The following is a 15,000-nucleotide window of genomic DNA, read 5'->3' as shown; positions in this document are numbered from 1 at the left end:
TAATATGCGTTACTTGTTACATCAAAAAAGTAATCTGATTACGAAATGCACGTTACTTAATATGCGTTACTTGTTGCATCAAAAAGTACTCTGATTACGTAATGCACGTTACTTAATATGCGTTACTTGTTACATCAAAAAAGTAATCTGATTACGAAATGCACGTTACTTAATATGCGTTACTTGTTGCATCAAAAAGTACTCTGATTACGAAATGCATGTTACTTAATATGCGTTACTTGTTACATCATAAAAGTAATCTGATTACGAAATGCATGTTACTTAATATGCGTTACTTGTTGCATCAAAAAAGTAATCTGATTACGTAATGCATGCTACTTAATATGCGTTACTTGTTACATCAAAAAAGTAATCTGATTACGAAATGCACGTTACTTAATATGCGTTACTTGTTACATCAAAAAAGTAATCTGATTACGAAATGGCAGTTACTTAATATGCGTTACTTTACTCGTTACATCAAAAAAGCAATCTTAGTAGACACATTGTAGACACATTTGCAGCGCTTAGACTGTAAAGGGTCATGAATACAACAACCAGATGGCTTTAATTTACTTGCTTGTCTCTTTTATTAAACTTCCCTTTCATGCTGAGGATTTTGGTAAATCCGGCCCCTCTCACATGAACTAGCACAAGCTGCTCTGAATCTGAACGGCTGATATTCACCTGTGATGGGGTTGTAGACCTTGGGTTCGATGGTCCCCATGGGAGGAGGCAGGAGTGTGTTGGTGAAGCTGCGCAGTGGGTGTGTGGGCCGAACACATGCGGTCGGGATGGTTCTGCTGGGAATCTCTTCGGGTCCCGGTGGCTCCGACTGGGCCGTGGGAATCAGCGTCTGCTGTTGCTGAGGAGCCATTGGAGGAGCGCCCTCTGCTGCCATCGCTGAGAAACACACACACACACACACACACACATCAGCAGAACGCTTGGAATGCAGAGCTCAACTCGTCTCCATACCGGCGTGATGACTTTTGGTTCCTTGCCACTGTTGCCTTGGCTTTTGGCTGGCTTAGTTGGGGACATTTAATATGTAAGGGATAATGTAGAGCGAGGCGGTTGTTATAGCGAATACACCCCCGACAGGCTGATCAGGACCCCGACATTATCCCGCTTATTACATGGCTACCTACCAAATAAATCAATAATTTGACACAAAATATTGATTTAAAAAGGAGTTTATTGATTTATAAAATAGTCCGTTCCGTCTCTACGGTTAGAATCCTGCGTCCATAGCAACACTCTGTTTTTCATGGCAACGGTGTGTTATACTTAGCAGCGTCTGATATCAAGAAATAACACACCGCATTCTACATTAGAATTCAACCAAGCCATGTAATAATCAACAATATTATTGATCTGCCTTACTTAGGGTGGACGATGATGCAATTTTCTTCTAGAAACAAACTTTGTTGTATTATTTTCATGTTATCACTGTGAAGCTGCTTTCATACAATCTGTATTGTAAAAAGCGCTATATAAATAAAGGTGACTTGACTTGACTTGGGGAAAACACACACACACATCAGGCGAATGCTTGGGGAAAACACACACACACACACACACACATAAGCAGAACGCTTGGGGAAAACACACACATTAGACGAAAAGCTCAACTTTATGCAAATGAGAGGCATAAACAGCAGCCACACTGCAAAAAGTCCTTTTCATACTTAATATATTTGTCTTGTTTCCAGTCAAAATATCAAAAAATTCTTAAATCAAGATGCATTTACTAAAGTAGCAAAATGGGAAACCTCAACCTTATGCAATTGAAAGGCTATAAGTACTAAAGTACTAAATATATGTTATAATCATTTGTTAACAAACAAGTATTCATTACTTCAATGAGCTCATTGTTTCTGCATTATTACATTGTTTAAATCAATACATTTTTCGCTAACTGTGATGTGTATTGTGAAAAGCGCTGTACAAATAAATGTGAATTGGACTGAATTGAAATAAACCGCAGCCAATCACAGGAGAAGACAAGCTAATGATGTGAAGCATCTGAGTTCAGTGAGTTTTACCTCAAAGCAAATAAATTATATTTTGGGGTTCAAGTCAAGCCTTTATTTATACAGTGCTTTTACAATACAGATTGTTTCAAAGCTTTAGTTTATTTATATATCTAGCTGCTCTGGAGAAAATTTATATTCAGTATTAGAATCGATTTGAGTGATGAGAATAAAATTTGATTGAAATTGAGGAATCTTGTAAGATTGACAGTTATCGAACTAATTAATTCAAATGCAGTTTGCATGATGGCACAGACTGTGGCTCATTAAAGTATGTGTACTTTGGTCATTTGGAAACAAAGGTTGTATTTTTCCAGCTGTAATCATGCAAATACATGTTGATCGTGTGCTAACTGAAGTCAGCGTGACCCAGACCTCCGGCGCTCGGATCTCATCACGCCAGAGTCTCTCACACTCAAAGTCTCTGTGAACTTTTCTCCCTCAGAGACGTTGTTTGTTTGTGCAAATACTTCTGCTCACTAAGAGCCTCTTAGAAAATGTCATTTATTTCAATGAAGCGAACAGACTCCAGCTGCTGCCAAAGAACCAAATCAAATCAATGTCTTCTGCTAACAAACTCATTTAAAGCTCAGACTAAAAGAGAGTGAGACGGAGCGAGAGGAACCTGGTTTATTCAGGACGCCTACATCCATAAACGACACGGATAAAACAGACGTTTGTGTTGCTGTGTTGTGATTGGTCGATCTATTAACAGCTGACGTTACTCTCGAATACTTATACATTGTAAATAATTGGTTTTCTGAAGTTGTAAATAAAAGATTTTTGGTTAAACTTTTTTTTAGCTATAATTTAGCTTGTTTTAAGCAAAAATCCCCCCAGAAAACAAGACATAATATCATATGGCATTTTACTACTTCAGTAAATGCATATTGATTTAAGAATCTTTAGATATTTGGACTGGAAACAAGACCAAAATACTGAGTAAGAAAAGCATTTTTTGCAGTGCATAAAAACACATTTTTGTTAATGTCTTCTGAAACGTTCCCCGGAGCCTGTAAAACAGTGTTTCTGAGTCGCAGGAGCCTCACCGGAAGCGTAACCGCGGTCCACGGTGAGCGTGGAGAACGGCATCGGCCTCAGGGTGAACTTCGGGTGAGCGCTGAAACCACAGGTGGGAGACGGTAGGATTCCCGGATACTGGCTGCTCTCCAGTGTGGGAACCGGGATAGCACTGACCACCGCTGGAACACACACACAAACATCATGAGAAAACACAAGACACAACCCAGCAAGCAATTTTGCGTTTAAAAGACATCTAATAGCCGTCCAAACACATGCCAGACGTCTAAAACTAGGCAAGATTTGGACTGTCAGTGAAATTTTAATAGACGTCTAACCAGATCCCAAGAATAGATTAGTCGTTTCATTTCTTTGTTATCTAATTGATAACTAGTCTATTCTTGACACTGAATGGCACTGACCACCGCTGGAACACACACACGTCATGAGACAACACAAGACATGAATGCACTCATTGGGTTCTGTATAGAGCCCTAGGGTTCCCGAAGAGCCGCTGCTCTGATTCACTCTAATCATTAATCATGTTTAAATATTTAAACACCTACAAGAGGAAAAGTGTTTAGATTTCAGCCCTTTGCCAGTGAAATGCAGACCCCCATTAGTCTGTCTCAAACTCCTCAATAACGCCGATCTGAAACAGCAGAACCTCTTTAACAAACCTGACGGTGAAGCCACAGAAACTCACAGCAGATTCACAGGAGAAACACTGACCTTGACATTGAAAACCTCACAGAGAGAGAGAGAGAGAGAGAGAGAGAGAGAGAAATAGGACTGATAAATTGCCTGAAGTGTTGAGATTTCTATCTACTAAACTGCCCCAGACGAGCAACTGCTGATTGACTGAAAACTCTCTCTGTGTGTGTGTGTGTGTGTGAGGTTTTGCCTACATTGTGTGCATCCAAATGTTTCAGGATAGAATAACGGGAAACAGCAGAACCCCTTCAGGAGCAGAAGCTCTTTTAACAAACCCTGAACAGAACAACATCAGGATCCGTGAGAGATGATGAAGGAGCCTTCAGAAACCAGCAGCAGATTCACAGTTAATTCATTATTCATTCTCTCTCTGTCTCTGATTGACTGCAATATCTCTCTCTCTCCCTCTCTCTCTCTGTGTGTCTGTGTGTGTGTGTGTGTAGGGCTCAACCTGTGTAGAGCACATGCCCTTTTTGCCCTTACACTCCGAAGTGCCCTTTATTTTGGTGGTGGTGTTTTGTTTCTTTCTTCAATAAAGCAATGCATTGGTCACCCTTTACGTCTGTCTGTCAGTTTTACAAATATTTAGCCAATGAAAGTTCTTAAAAAGAGCTTGTGTAAATCTTGTTTGATCCTCAAACTGTCAGTAAACCTGATAACTCCGCCCCCTCTATCTGATAACCCCGCCCCTCTATCTGATAACTCCACCCCTCTATTGATAACTCTGCCCCACTATCTGAGAACTCCACCCCTCTATCTGACAACTCCGCCCCACTATCTGAGAACTCCACCCCTCTATCTGATAACTCCACCCCTCTATCTGATAACTCGCCCCTCTATCTGATACCTCCGCCCCTCTGTCTGAGAACTACGCCCCTCTATCTGAGAACTCTGCCCCCTCTATCTGATAACTCCACCCCTCTATCTGATAACCCGCCCCTCTATCTGATACCTCCGCCCCTCTGTCTGAGAACTCCGCCCCTCTATCTGAGAACTCTGCCCCCTCTATCTGATAACTCCGCCCCTCTATCTGATAACTCTGTCCGCTATCTGGTAACTATGCCCCTCTATCTGAGAACTCCGCCCCTCTATCTGAGAACTCCGCCCCACTATCTGATAACTCCGCCCCTCTATCGGATAACTCCACCCCACTATCTGGTAACTCCACCCCTCTATCTGAGAACTCCGCCCCACTATCTGATAACTCCGCCCCTCTATCGGATAACTCCACCCCACTATCTGGTAACTCCACCCCTCTATCTGAGAGCTCCGCCCCACTATCTGATAACCCCGCCCCACTATCGGATAACTCCGCCCCGCCATCTTGACTGAACGAACTGAAGTTCCGCAGCAGCTGAACGAAGTTTTGCAAGGGTAAACAAAGATCCTGTTGTTTAAATAGGTAGTAAACACTATGTCTATAAAGGCTCATATTTTATTTATTTGATGTCTGACTGAGACATGTGGGACCTGAGAGAGAGGTCTAGCATTTGCCATCTAGTCATAGCCAATACACAGCCTACACTTAAATAATCTGTTCATTAGCATTTCATCTTTTATAAAATGAGATTTTGGCCAAATGTATTTTACAACAGGAAAAACGGAGTGCCCATATAGCTACAACAAACTAGTTTGTAACCTTTTTTGTAGCCATTTTAATGATGGACAAAATGCACATTCGCTGGTCAAAAACCCTGTTACCCCGTAATCTTTTTCAGTTTCAACACATGCCCCTCAAAAGGTCTGTGCACGGCCCTGTGTGTGTGTGTGTGAGAGTGTGTGTGTGAGAGTTTTTGCCTACATTGTGTGCATCCAAATGTTTCAGGATAGAAAAAAAACATAAAATCCTCTGCATTGAGGTGAGCAGGAGTTATGTGTGTGTGTGTGTGTGTGTGTGTGTGTGTGTGTGTGTGTGTACAAATGCAGAAGGAATCAACTGGACAACCTCTAGAAGATACACAGATCCCCATATTTACATTTATGCATTTATGCATTTGGCAGACGCTTTTATCCAAAGCAACTTTCATTGCATTTCAAGGTAAACATTTCCATTCTTATCAGTTCATAAGTTCAGATATGATCATCCTTGTGTGAGGGAGCCCATGCTAACATTTAGAACATCTATCTTTTATAAACACTCAATTCATACACTGAAAAATTATATACATTTATATTAATTAATTTAAATAAAAATGTTATATTATTATATATAAATATTTAATATAATATATTAATATAATATATAATTATGTATACTTGTTTATTTAATTTTAATGTAATTTTATTCAAATGTATTTATTTACTCATTTATTTTAACCTTTTTATAATTTATAATTATATATATATATATATATAATATACATACCCTTTCATTAATATATTCATTAGAAAAATAATGTTAATTCAAACAGAAACAAGATTATTGGCAGATAATTTCGCTTGTTTTAAGCAAAAACTCACTTATTTTTATTTTATTCCCCAGAAAACAAGACATAATATCTTATGGAATTTTACTCATCTAGTAAATGCATCTTGATTTAAGAATCTTTAGATATTTGGACTGGAAACAAGACAAAAATACTGAATAAGAAAAGCATTTTTTGCAGTGTTCTGTAAATAAAATGAAATGATATTAGAAAGCATCTATATTCTGTTTCTCATCATCACTTGGTTAAACATGCTAAATCTCGCTCGGGTTGAACTCTTTCACTCATGATGACTCTCATATTCCACTTCCTGTCAAAACTCCACTTCCTCCCAGGTTTTTCCCGGGAGAAGCCACTCCGCTTTCCTGGTTTTCCCAGAGGACAGAGTTGTTTGAGGATCGTAATGAAAGCGCAGGATGAAGGATCCCAGCAGGAGGTCGAAGAGGAGACGCTCCCGGGACGGGATCAAACGCGTGTCCCGGGAAGAGGAAAGCATCGGAGCGTCACATGATCCCGTCATATGAGAAATCAGAGCCGCGTGTGTTTCACCCAAAACAAGCCCTTATGAAAGAATGACAGCGACACGCTCATATTCACACCCTGCACAAATGCTTTCTTACTCAGTATTTTTGTCTTGTTTCCAGTCCAAATATCTAAACATTCTTAAATCAAGATGCATTTACTAGAGGAGTAAAATACCATAAGATATTATGTCTTGTTTTGGGAGAAATAAATAAAAATTTACTTCGATTTTGCTTAATACAAGCTAAACTATCTGCCAATGGGGTCAGAAAAATAATCATGTTTCTGTTTGAATTAACATTATTTTTCTTACTCCATTGACAGATAATTTAGCTTTTTTTAAGCAACAACTCACTTAATATTGATTAATTCCCCTGGAAAACAAGACATAATATATTTTGCCATTTTAATCATCTAGTAAATGCATCTTGATTTAAGAATTTTTAGATATTTGGAAAAATACTGAGTAAGAAAAGCATTTTTGCCGTGCATTCCCTCGCTGTCCTCCTGGACGGTCCGTGAGTTCGGCTGCTCTGCAACACATGATGCTGTTCCTCAGTTTCCAGCACAAATATACAAACATTCCTCCTCAAAAATTACCGAAATTCATTTTTTTATTTCAATTCAATTAATGTACAATTTTTTTGTTCGATATTGTTTTTCATTTAATATTTTGTATTTTTATGGGATTTTTTATACTAAATTATATTTAATAATAATAAAATAATAATATGTTTATTTTATATAGCGCCTTTCTGAGGACTCAAGGTCGCTTTACAATAACTACAAATACACATAACATAGAAACATGACATAGAGACGATACATATAAACTGTGAAGGATAACATAGTAGAGGCATAGTACATATAGAATCAGAACATTCAGGGGTCAGGGAAACAAGTGACAAAAAGATGTGTTTTAATGTGGGTTTTGAAGTCTTGTAGTGATGAGAGATTGCGGTTTTGTTGTGGAATTGAATTCCAGAGAGTTGGCGCAGCGGTGCAAAAAGCCCTTCCACCAAATGATGACAGTTTGTGCCGTGGGACTGTCAACAGACCGGTATCAGATGATCTAAGTGTGCGGACAGGTGTGTGTATGGATGAGGTCAGAGATATAGTTTGGGGCAAGACCATGGAGTGCTTTGAATGTAATAAGGAGTATCTTGTACTGAATGCGATAGCGGATGGGTAACCAATGTAGACTGCGTAAGATGGGAGTAATGTGGGAAGATTTCTTAGTGTAAGTGAGGACTCTGGCAGCAGAGTTCTGGATATATTGAATTTTATTTAATGATGAATTTGGTAGACCATAGAAAAGAGAATTGCAGTAGTCAAGCCGCGAACTGATGAAAGCATGAACTAGGGTCTCAGCATTACTGATGGTAAGAAATGGACGTAAGCGTGCAATATTGCGAAGGTGGAAGAAGGCAGATTTAGTGAGAGAGGAGATGTGAGGAAGAAAGGAAAGAGAGGAATCAAAGATTATACCCAGGTTTTTGACAGTGGTGGAAGGTTGAACCGGAACTCCAGCAATATTGAGATTGTCAACACAGACCCGGGATGTAGTTTGAGGTGAACCAATAAGAAGTAAATCTGTTTTGTCTGTGTTGAGTTTGAGAAAATTACTGGTCATCCAAGCATTTATTTCATCAATACAAGCTGATATGGAAAGTGTTGGGAAAGGAGCATTGCGTTGGGAATGGATGTATAGTTGGGTATCGTCTGCATAACAGTGGAATTTGAAGCCATGATGACGGATGATATCACCTAGTGGAAGCATGTAGATGATGAAGAGAAGAGGCCCAAGGACAGAGCCCTGAGGAACACCGTGCGGGACAGAGGCAGAAGTGGACTTTGACTGGCGGATGGAGATGTAATGCTGGCGATCAGACAGGTAGGAGGTGAACCAGGATAGGGCAGTTCCAGAAATACCAAGAGCAGAGAGTCGTGAAATGAGAATACTATGAGAGATTGTATCAAATGCAGAGGAAATGTCTAGGAGAATTAGAATACTGGTGGAGCCGGAGTCAGTGGCCACAGGGAGATCATTAACAACCCTAAGAAGTGCAGTCTCAGTGCTGTGGAGGGTGCGGAAACCAGATTGAAAACATTCATAAAGGTTGTTGGATGACAAGTGAGTTTGAAGTTGAGCAGCAACCACTTTCTCAAGCAGTTTTGAAAGGAATGGTAAATTAGAAATAGGTCGGTAGTTGGCCATGTCAGAGGGGTCGAGGCCAGGTTTCTTTAGGACAGGAGTGACGGCAGCAGTTTTAAGTTCCAGAGGAACAACACCAGTGCTTAGAAGTTGAGTGATAAGAAGTGAAATCGATGGTGAAATAACGGGTGCACATTTTTTTTGAGTAGAGTAGTAGGAGCAGGATCAAGATGACAGGAAGATGAGTTTGCTTTGTTAATTAGCTCAGAGATATAAGCAGGGGTTGGAGGGGCAAAAGCAGTGAGAGTACCAAATGTAGAAGAGGTGGGGAAGACATGTGTAACAGTAGTAGAGGTAGTGGATGGGAAGAGAGAATAAATTCTATCAGTCTTACTTTGAAAGAAGTGCAGAAATGATTCACAGAGGTCTGCGGAGTTACTCATAGCGGGTGCAGGAGGATTGGTGAGTTTGTTGACTATAGAAAACAGTGTTTTTGGTCGAGAGGATGCATTGTTAATGATGGTAGAGTAGTAACTAGAGCGTGCAGTATTTATAGCAGATTTGTAGAACTGAATATGGTCATTGTAAGCAGTAAGGTGAACAGTTAAACCAGTTTTCCTGTACAGGCGTTCAAGACGACGACCAGCTGTTTTAGATTGCGAAGTGCTGGGGTAAACCAGGGAGACGTGTGCGTAGGAGGCACAAATCTACTTTTGAGAGGGGCGTGGATATTGAGGGCAGTGGAAATACAGGCATTATATTTGGTAAGGATATCAAGTGAGCTTGTGTGTTCAGTGATGTCAGAGAGATTAGTTTGTACAGATTCAGAAAACAGTATAGGATCAACAGAATTTAGGTTACGGTATGTTATAGTGGATTTCACCCTGAGGCGGGGAAGAGGCATTTCACATTTTAATTCAACGAGGTGGTGATCAGACAGTCCAATCTGAGAACCAAGCACGGAAACATTATGTAAACCAGTAGTGCAGACGAGATCAAGTGTGTGACCTTTTGAGTGTGTAGCAAAATCGACATGTTGTACAAGATTGAAACATTCAAATACTGACAAGAGTTCGCGTGATTCAGCACAATCGGTATCAACATGTATATTGAAGTCACCAAGTAATATAACACATTGAGATAAGACAGATGAAAGGGTTAACAGTTCATGTAGTTCACTGAAAAAGTTTGACATAGATTTAGGTGGACGATACAGGAGAATCAAGAGCATTTACGCTGTATTTATAATCCATTTATTCACTTTTTGAGCATAGACCTGAAAATTAAATGTCCAACTTAAACTGTGGTAAATCTTGAATTCTGTAGAGCGACAGACTGAAGTTTGATCTCTTTACAAACACGACACTTGGCAGATTATTGATTAAAAAATGTAAAAATTTTACGTTTATTGTTATGAAAAATGTGCAAAAATAAGAATTTCAATTGTTATATGAAAAATATGTTTTCAAAAACATGTTTGACTCTAAAATTGAGAAGATCAAAGCCATAAATCTAAACAAGTTGTGTTCAAATGTGAGGTTGATATCTGAAAAACGTATCTTTCAGTGAGATGTTGTTCGGCTGCAGTACCAAACGCTTCCACTAGAGGAAACTCGTCTCTCATTCATTTCCAATGCGTCATTTCTGACCGCGAGGAGCTCAAGTGTGGCTATTGTTATCAGGACCATTAAACCTGTTCCAGTCATGGCCATGATTATTGTGTGTGTTCACACAGCAAGAGCCAAAACCTTTACCAAGTTTCGAAGAGCACCAGAGGTCAAGATCAAGAAAACTGATATAAGATATGAAGACTTGTTTTCTGAAAAAAGTGCTTAAAACAAGAACACATATCCATCAGAAAAAGCATGACGTCACTTATTTTTGATGCATATCTTCAGTCATTGTTCTTCTCCAGTAAATGAGTCTTGATTTGAGAACGTTTAGATATTAGTGCTGGAGAACGAGACGGAGAGACGCTGCTCTGTCTCTGCTAGTTTGGGCTGAAACGGTAAACTGGATTAGTAAAGTTGGGTCAAACACACACGACCGACTGCTGGAAATCCCATTTCTGCCTCGTTTTCCTCCGTACGGGAATCACACTGTGACTTTCTGCAGTCAGCTTCAGAAAACGAACCTCTGCCTGTAACTTCAGGGGTTATTGTTGAGATCCGTCTCGTCTTTTCTTTCTTACATGTTCGTAAATCCGTGATTTAGTCATTAATAAGGTCAGTACTCGCGTAGTCGTGTCTCATCATAATGGAAGAGCTCAGTATTCAGAACAAAAACACACACTAAAGACCCGTCTATAACCCAAACTTATTAGAATCGCTGTTCTAGAAAATAATTATAATAATTGTATGAGAATAGTGAAGTCCACAGCACAACTATAAAGATAACGCCACAGAGGAACGACTTCTTTCCAGCTGATGTTGTTCTGTTTATTATAATCATGCGCTGTCGCTTTAAATGCTTGAGCAGGATGGATTCTGATTGGCTGTCAATGTTATTATAATTCCTCAGCTGGAAAAAAATCGGTCTGGACGCTAATATAGTTTTAGATATTATTACAGCTTTTGTTATTATTATTGTTATTATTACCATTATCACTATTGTTATAGTTATATACTATTGATTCAATAGTAGAGGATTCATTCATTTCATTCTTAACCGCACAGTTGGAGAACGGAATAAACCTCGAGTGTTTGAGCAACCGAAAACACACTCCAACCCATAATGCTCAGTGTGTGTCAACGGTCACGTTGGCCAGGTGGTGTTTACAGCATAGGGGGCGGAGCTTTAGAGTGTAGAGAGCATGTGATTGGACAGAAGATGTGATGAGAAGCTGAAGTCGCGGTGATGTCATAAAAATCTGTGATTCGTTTTAGCGGAAGTGAGAGAGTAAGTTTTGAATGTTTATATCTCCTAAATGCGAATTTTGTCATTGTTTTGGAACACACCAGCTTATTCATAAGCTTTAAGCTAACATATTCATACTAAAGGCTAAAAATCGTAAATTTTGATTTCGGGGGCCTTTAAATGTTTGAGTGTGTCTCACGTGTGTTGCTGGGCTGCGAGTCCATGGGAATCATCATCTTGGTGCGCGTGGGCCTGCGAGCGGCTAACGATCTCTCTAATGTGGAGATACTGGAGGCTTCATCACCATCAGCGCCTGAAGAGGAGAGCAGGGTTAATGTGAGACACACACACACACACACACACACACACACACACACACACACACACACACCTCAGGAGATTACATGCTCTCACCTGAGTGGCTGCTCTTGCTGCCCATCTGGCTCTCTGATTGGCTGTGGCTGACCGGCGCCATCTCCTGGCTCTGGATTGGTGAGTCTCGACCTGAGGGGGCGGAGCTTGAGGGCTTCTCCATGTTCTTCAGCTCCATCTCCTCATGGTGGATCCAGAGGTCAGGAGGTCGCAGGTCCTTCTGGCTGCCCTTACGCTTGCCTGCGCTGTGTGTCGCACGTTTCCTACAGCAAAGACACGATATAGAGGAATGAAGCATCTTCTGAGGGTCATTCTCGTGTCACGCAGCACGTTTGAGCTTCAGCAAGAACCAATGAGGTTCATTCTCGTGTTACAAAACGGCGTATTGTGCGCCTGAAAACGCAAACTTTTTAAAACGGGTTTCAAAGTGCAAGTTTTTGAAATGATCTCTGTGTAAACGACAAAAACGTGAATCTCTGAAGACGATGACCTCATGCACATGCATATTACGTGTTCAATCTATAGTGTTTCATCGCCATCTACTGGCCTGGCAGCAGAATACAGCGTTTTCAGTCGTTTTCACGGATCCGTGTGAATGCGGATCGTTTTGACAATGATGTCGTCTGTACGTGGAAAATTTAAAGGAAAATCTTCTCTGTTTTAAGCATATCGTTGTCATGTGAACGTACCCTTAAAGTGCACATTCAATAAGATTAAGCTCAATTTTTGTACGAGTTTTTTCCGTATTCGTCATTCGGTGGCTCTGAATTGTCAAAACATCTCTCAAAATGTGAAAAATGCAGAAGATCGAACCTGATTAGAATTTTTTATGATGGAAGAAAGAGAAAGAGAGAGAGAGAGAAACTCACTTCCTCTGCTGAGCGGACGAGCGACGGGTGCAGATCAGAGCGACGATCACCACGACGACCACAGTAATGGCTCCCACGGAAACCACGATGATGACGAGCAGGTTGCTGTTCTTCTGTGGTGTCACACTGCCGTGTGGCGGCCGCATCTGGCCAATAGGAGGCTCTGGAATCAGAACACATCGACACATCTCATTCACTTTCACTCTTAAGCTCGGACTCTACAATGCAAACAATGATTTCACTGCTGATTTCATGTTGCAATAAAAGATCAAAAGTATATGATGAGTGACTTGTGCATTTCTCTGGCACAAACAAACACAATCACAAAATTGTGCATCTGTATGATGCATGTGTTCCTACCGTTCAGATTGCTCATGTCAATCGGGTTATTGTCCGAGGGCCAGTAAGAGCTGTCTCCATGACGACCTGAGACCAGAGAGAGAAGCGCTGAGATCAGGGTGAGACACACACACACACACACACGCACACACACTCACACGCACACGCACACACACACACACACACACACGCACACACACACACACACACACACACACACACACACAACTACATACAACAGATGGGTTTATTGCAGCACTCCATCACTTTCACAGACTCAAACACTCCTTAAACATCACCTAAAGCACTACTATTCTTCTTTAAAGGTGACATATTGTGCCCTTTTTCACAAGCTGTAATATAAATCTCTGGCGTCTCCAGAATGTGTCTGTGAAGTTTCAGCTCAAAATCCCCTCAGATCATTTATTATAGCTTGTCAAATTTGCCCCTTTTTGGGTGTGAGCAAAAACGTGCTGTTTTTTGTGTGTGTCTCTTTAAATGCAAATGAGCTTTAGCTCCGCCTCCGTTCAGAAGAGGGCGGAGCCTTTACACGAGCTTCAGAAACTCCGGCAATAACAAAACAGGCCAATCTCCCTCATCCAGAATCCCAGAATCACCAGTAGCGAGTGCAGACCAAATGTCGGCTGGTGTGTGTAAACGTGCAGATTAAGGGCCGGTAATATTATAATAAGATCCTCTTCATACGTCAGAAGGAGAGCGAAATCTGACCGGCTTATTTTTGACATGCTTGGAGAGAAAGGCTCACCAGAACAAAGTTACTGGGTTTCACTTTTCACATTCCCTTTCGAGGGAACTCGAACTGCTTCGATGACACTTTGGGGAACGCCCGTAGCGTAACGCATCTGAAGTATGAATGAAACTAATCCAATCCTGATTGGCTCTGCGTAATGACGGATCGCGTGACGGCACACACGGAAGCTACAAAGGGACGCCGGCACACCAGAGTCAGCTTCTGCTCTTCTGCAAGCGCTCTGTGTCAAACTGTCTGTCCTATTTGGTGTTGTTTGTCCCATAAGAATTGTCCCAAATGAAGGTCTGCATTGCAATATAGAATCTAGTGGCTCGGATCTCGCGTTTGCAGAGGCAGCGTCAGGTGACGGTTCTTGCATTCATTTAGAAATATCTCGACGCGTACAGCTTGTGCGTTTCGGGTGTTTCAGCCTCGCGCCCGTTGACTTTCTTCTCGAGAGATGAAAGCCAAATATATTGTAACGGCTCAAATACATATATTGTAATATATTGTAACGCTTGGCGTTTGCCGAGGCAGCGTGTAGATTACGAGACCGTATAAATAAATATTAAAACAGTATTGTCTGGTGATTATGGCTACAATTAATTCTAAGAAATTAAAATGATGGAATATTATCTTAGATATTTTAATTCAGTGACGAGGATGAAGAAAGACTTCATCTGCTCTGCCCTGTCAGAACTCTCAAGATATATGTCCCTCGAAAGGGAACGTCTCGGGTTACGACTGTAACCCTTGTTCCCTGAGAAAGGGAACGAGACACCGCGTCCCTCCGCCACGCCTCCTCCTGCCCGGGAGCGCTTGCTTCATCGCAGAAGCTGACGCTGTTGTGTGCCGGCGTCCCTTTGTAGCTTCTGTGTGCGCCATCACGCTACGTCATGACGCAACACCAATCAGGATTGGATTAGTTTCATTCATACTT

General features: G+C 40.9%; 1 protein-coding gene across 1 annotated transcript in view; it reads right to left on the bottom strand.

Annotated features, from left to right (window-relative positions):
* Positions 1-15,000, bottom strand: part of dcc (DCC netrin 1 receptor) — a gene marked incomplete at its 5' end in the record, with an annotated part of 138,759 nt that overhangs the window by 19,118 nt on the left and 104,641 nt on the right. The window contains 6 exons of the mRNA XM_084114287.1: positions 688-903; positions 3,086-3,238; positions 11,929-12,042; positions 12,144-12,364; positions 12,971-13,133; positions 13,331-13,396. Coding sequence (XP_083970413.1) covers positions 688-903; positions 3,086-3,238; positions 11,929-12,042; positions 12,144-12,364; positions 12,971-13,133; positions 13,331-13,396 — 933 coding nt within the window. The remainder of the gene's footprint in view (positions 1-687; positions 904-3,085; positions 3,239-11,928; positions 12,043-12,143; positions 12,365-12,970; positions 13,134-13,330; positions 13,397-15,000) is intronic.

This window comes from Abramis brama (assembly GCF_963993115.1).
Source record: "Abramis brama genome assembly, chromosome: 5".
NCBI lineage: Eukaryota > Metazoa > Chordata > Actinopteri > Cypriniformes > Leuciscidae > Abramis > Abramis brama.
Note: the sequence above shows the minus strand (reverse complement) of the source record. Positions and strands in the feature narration are given on the sequence as shown.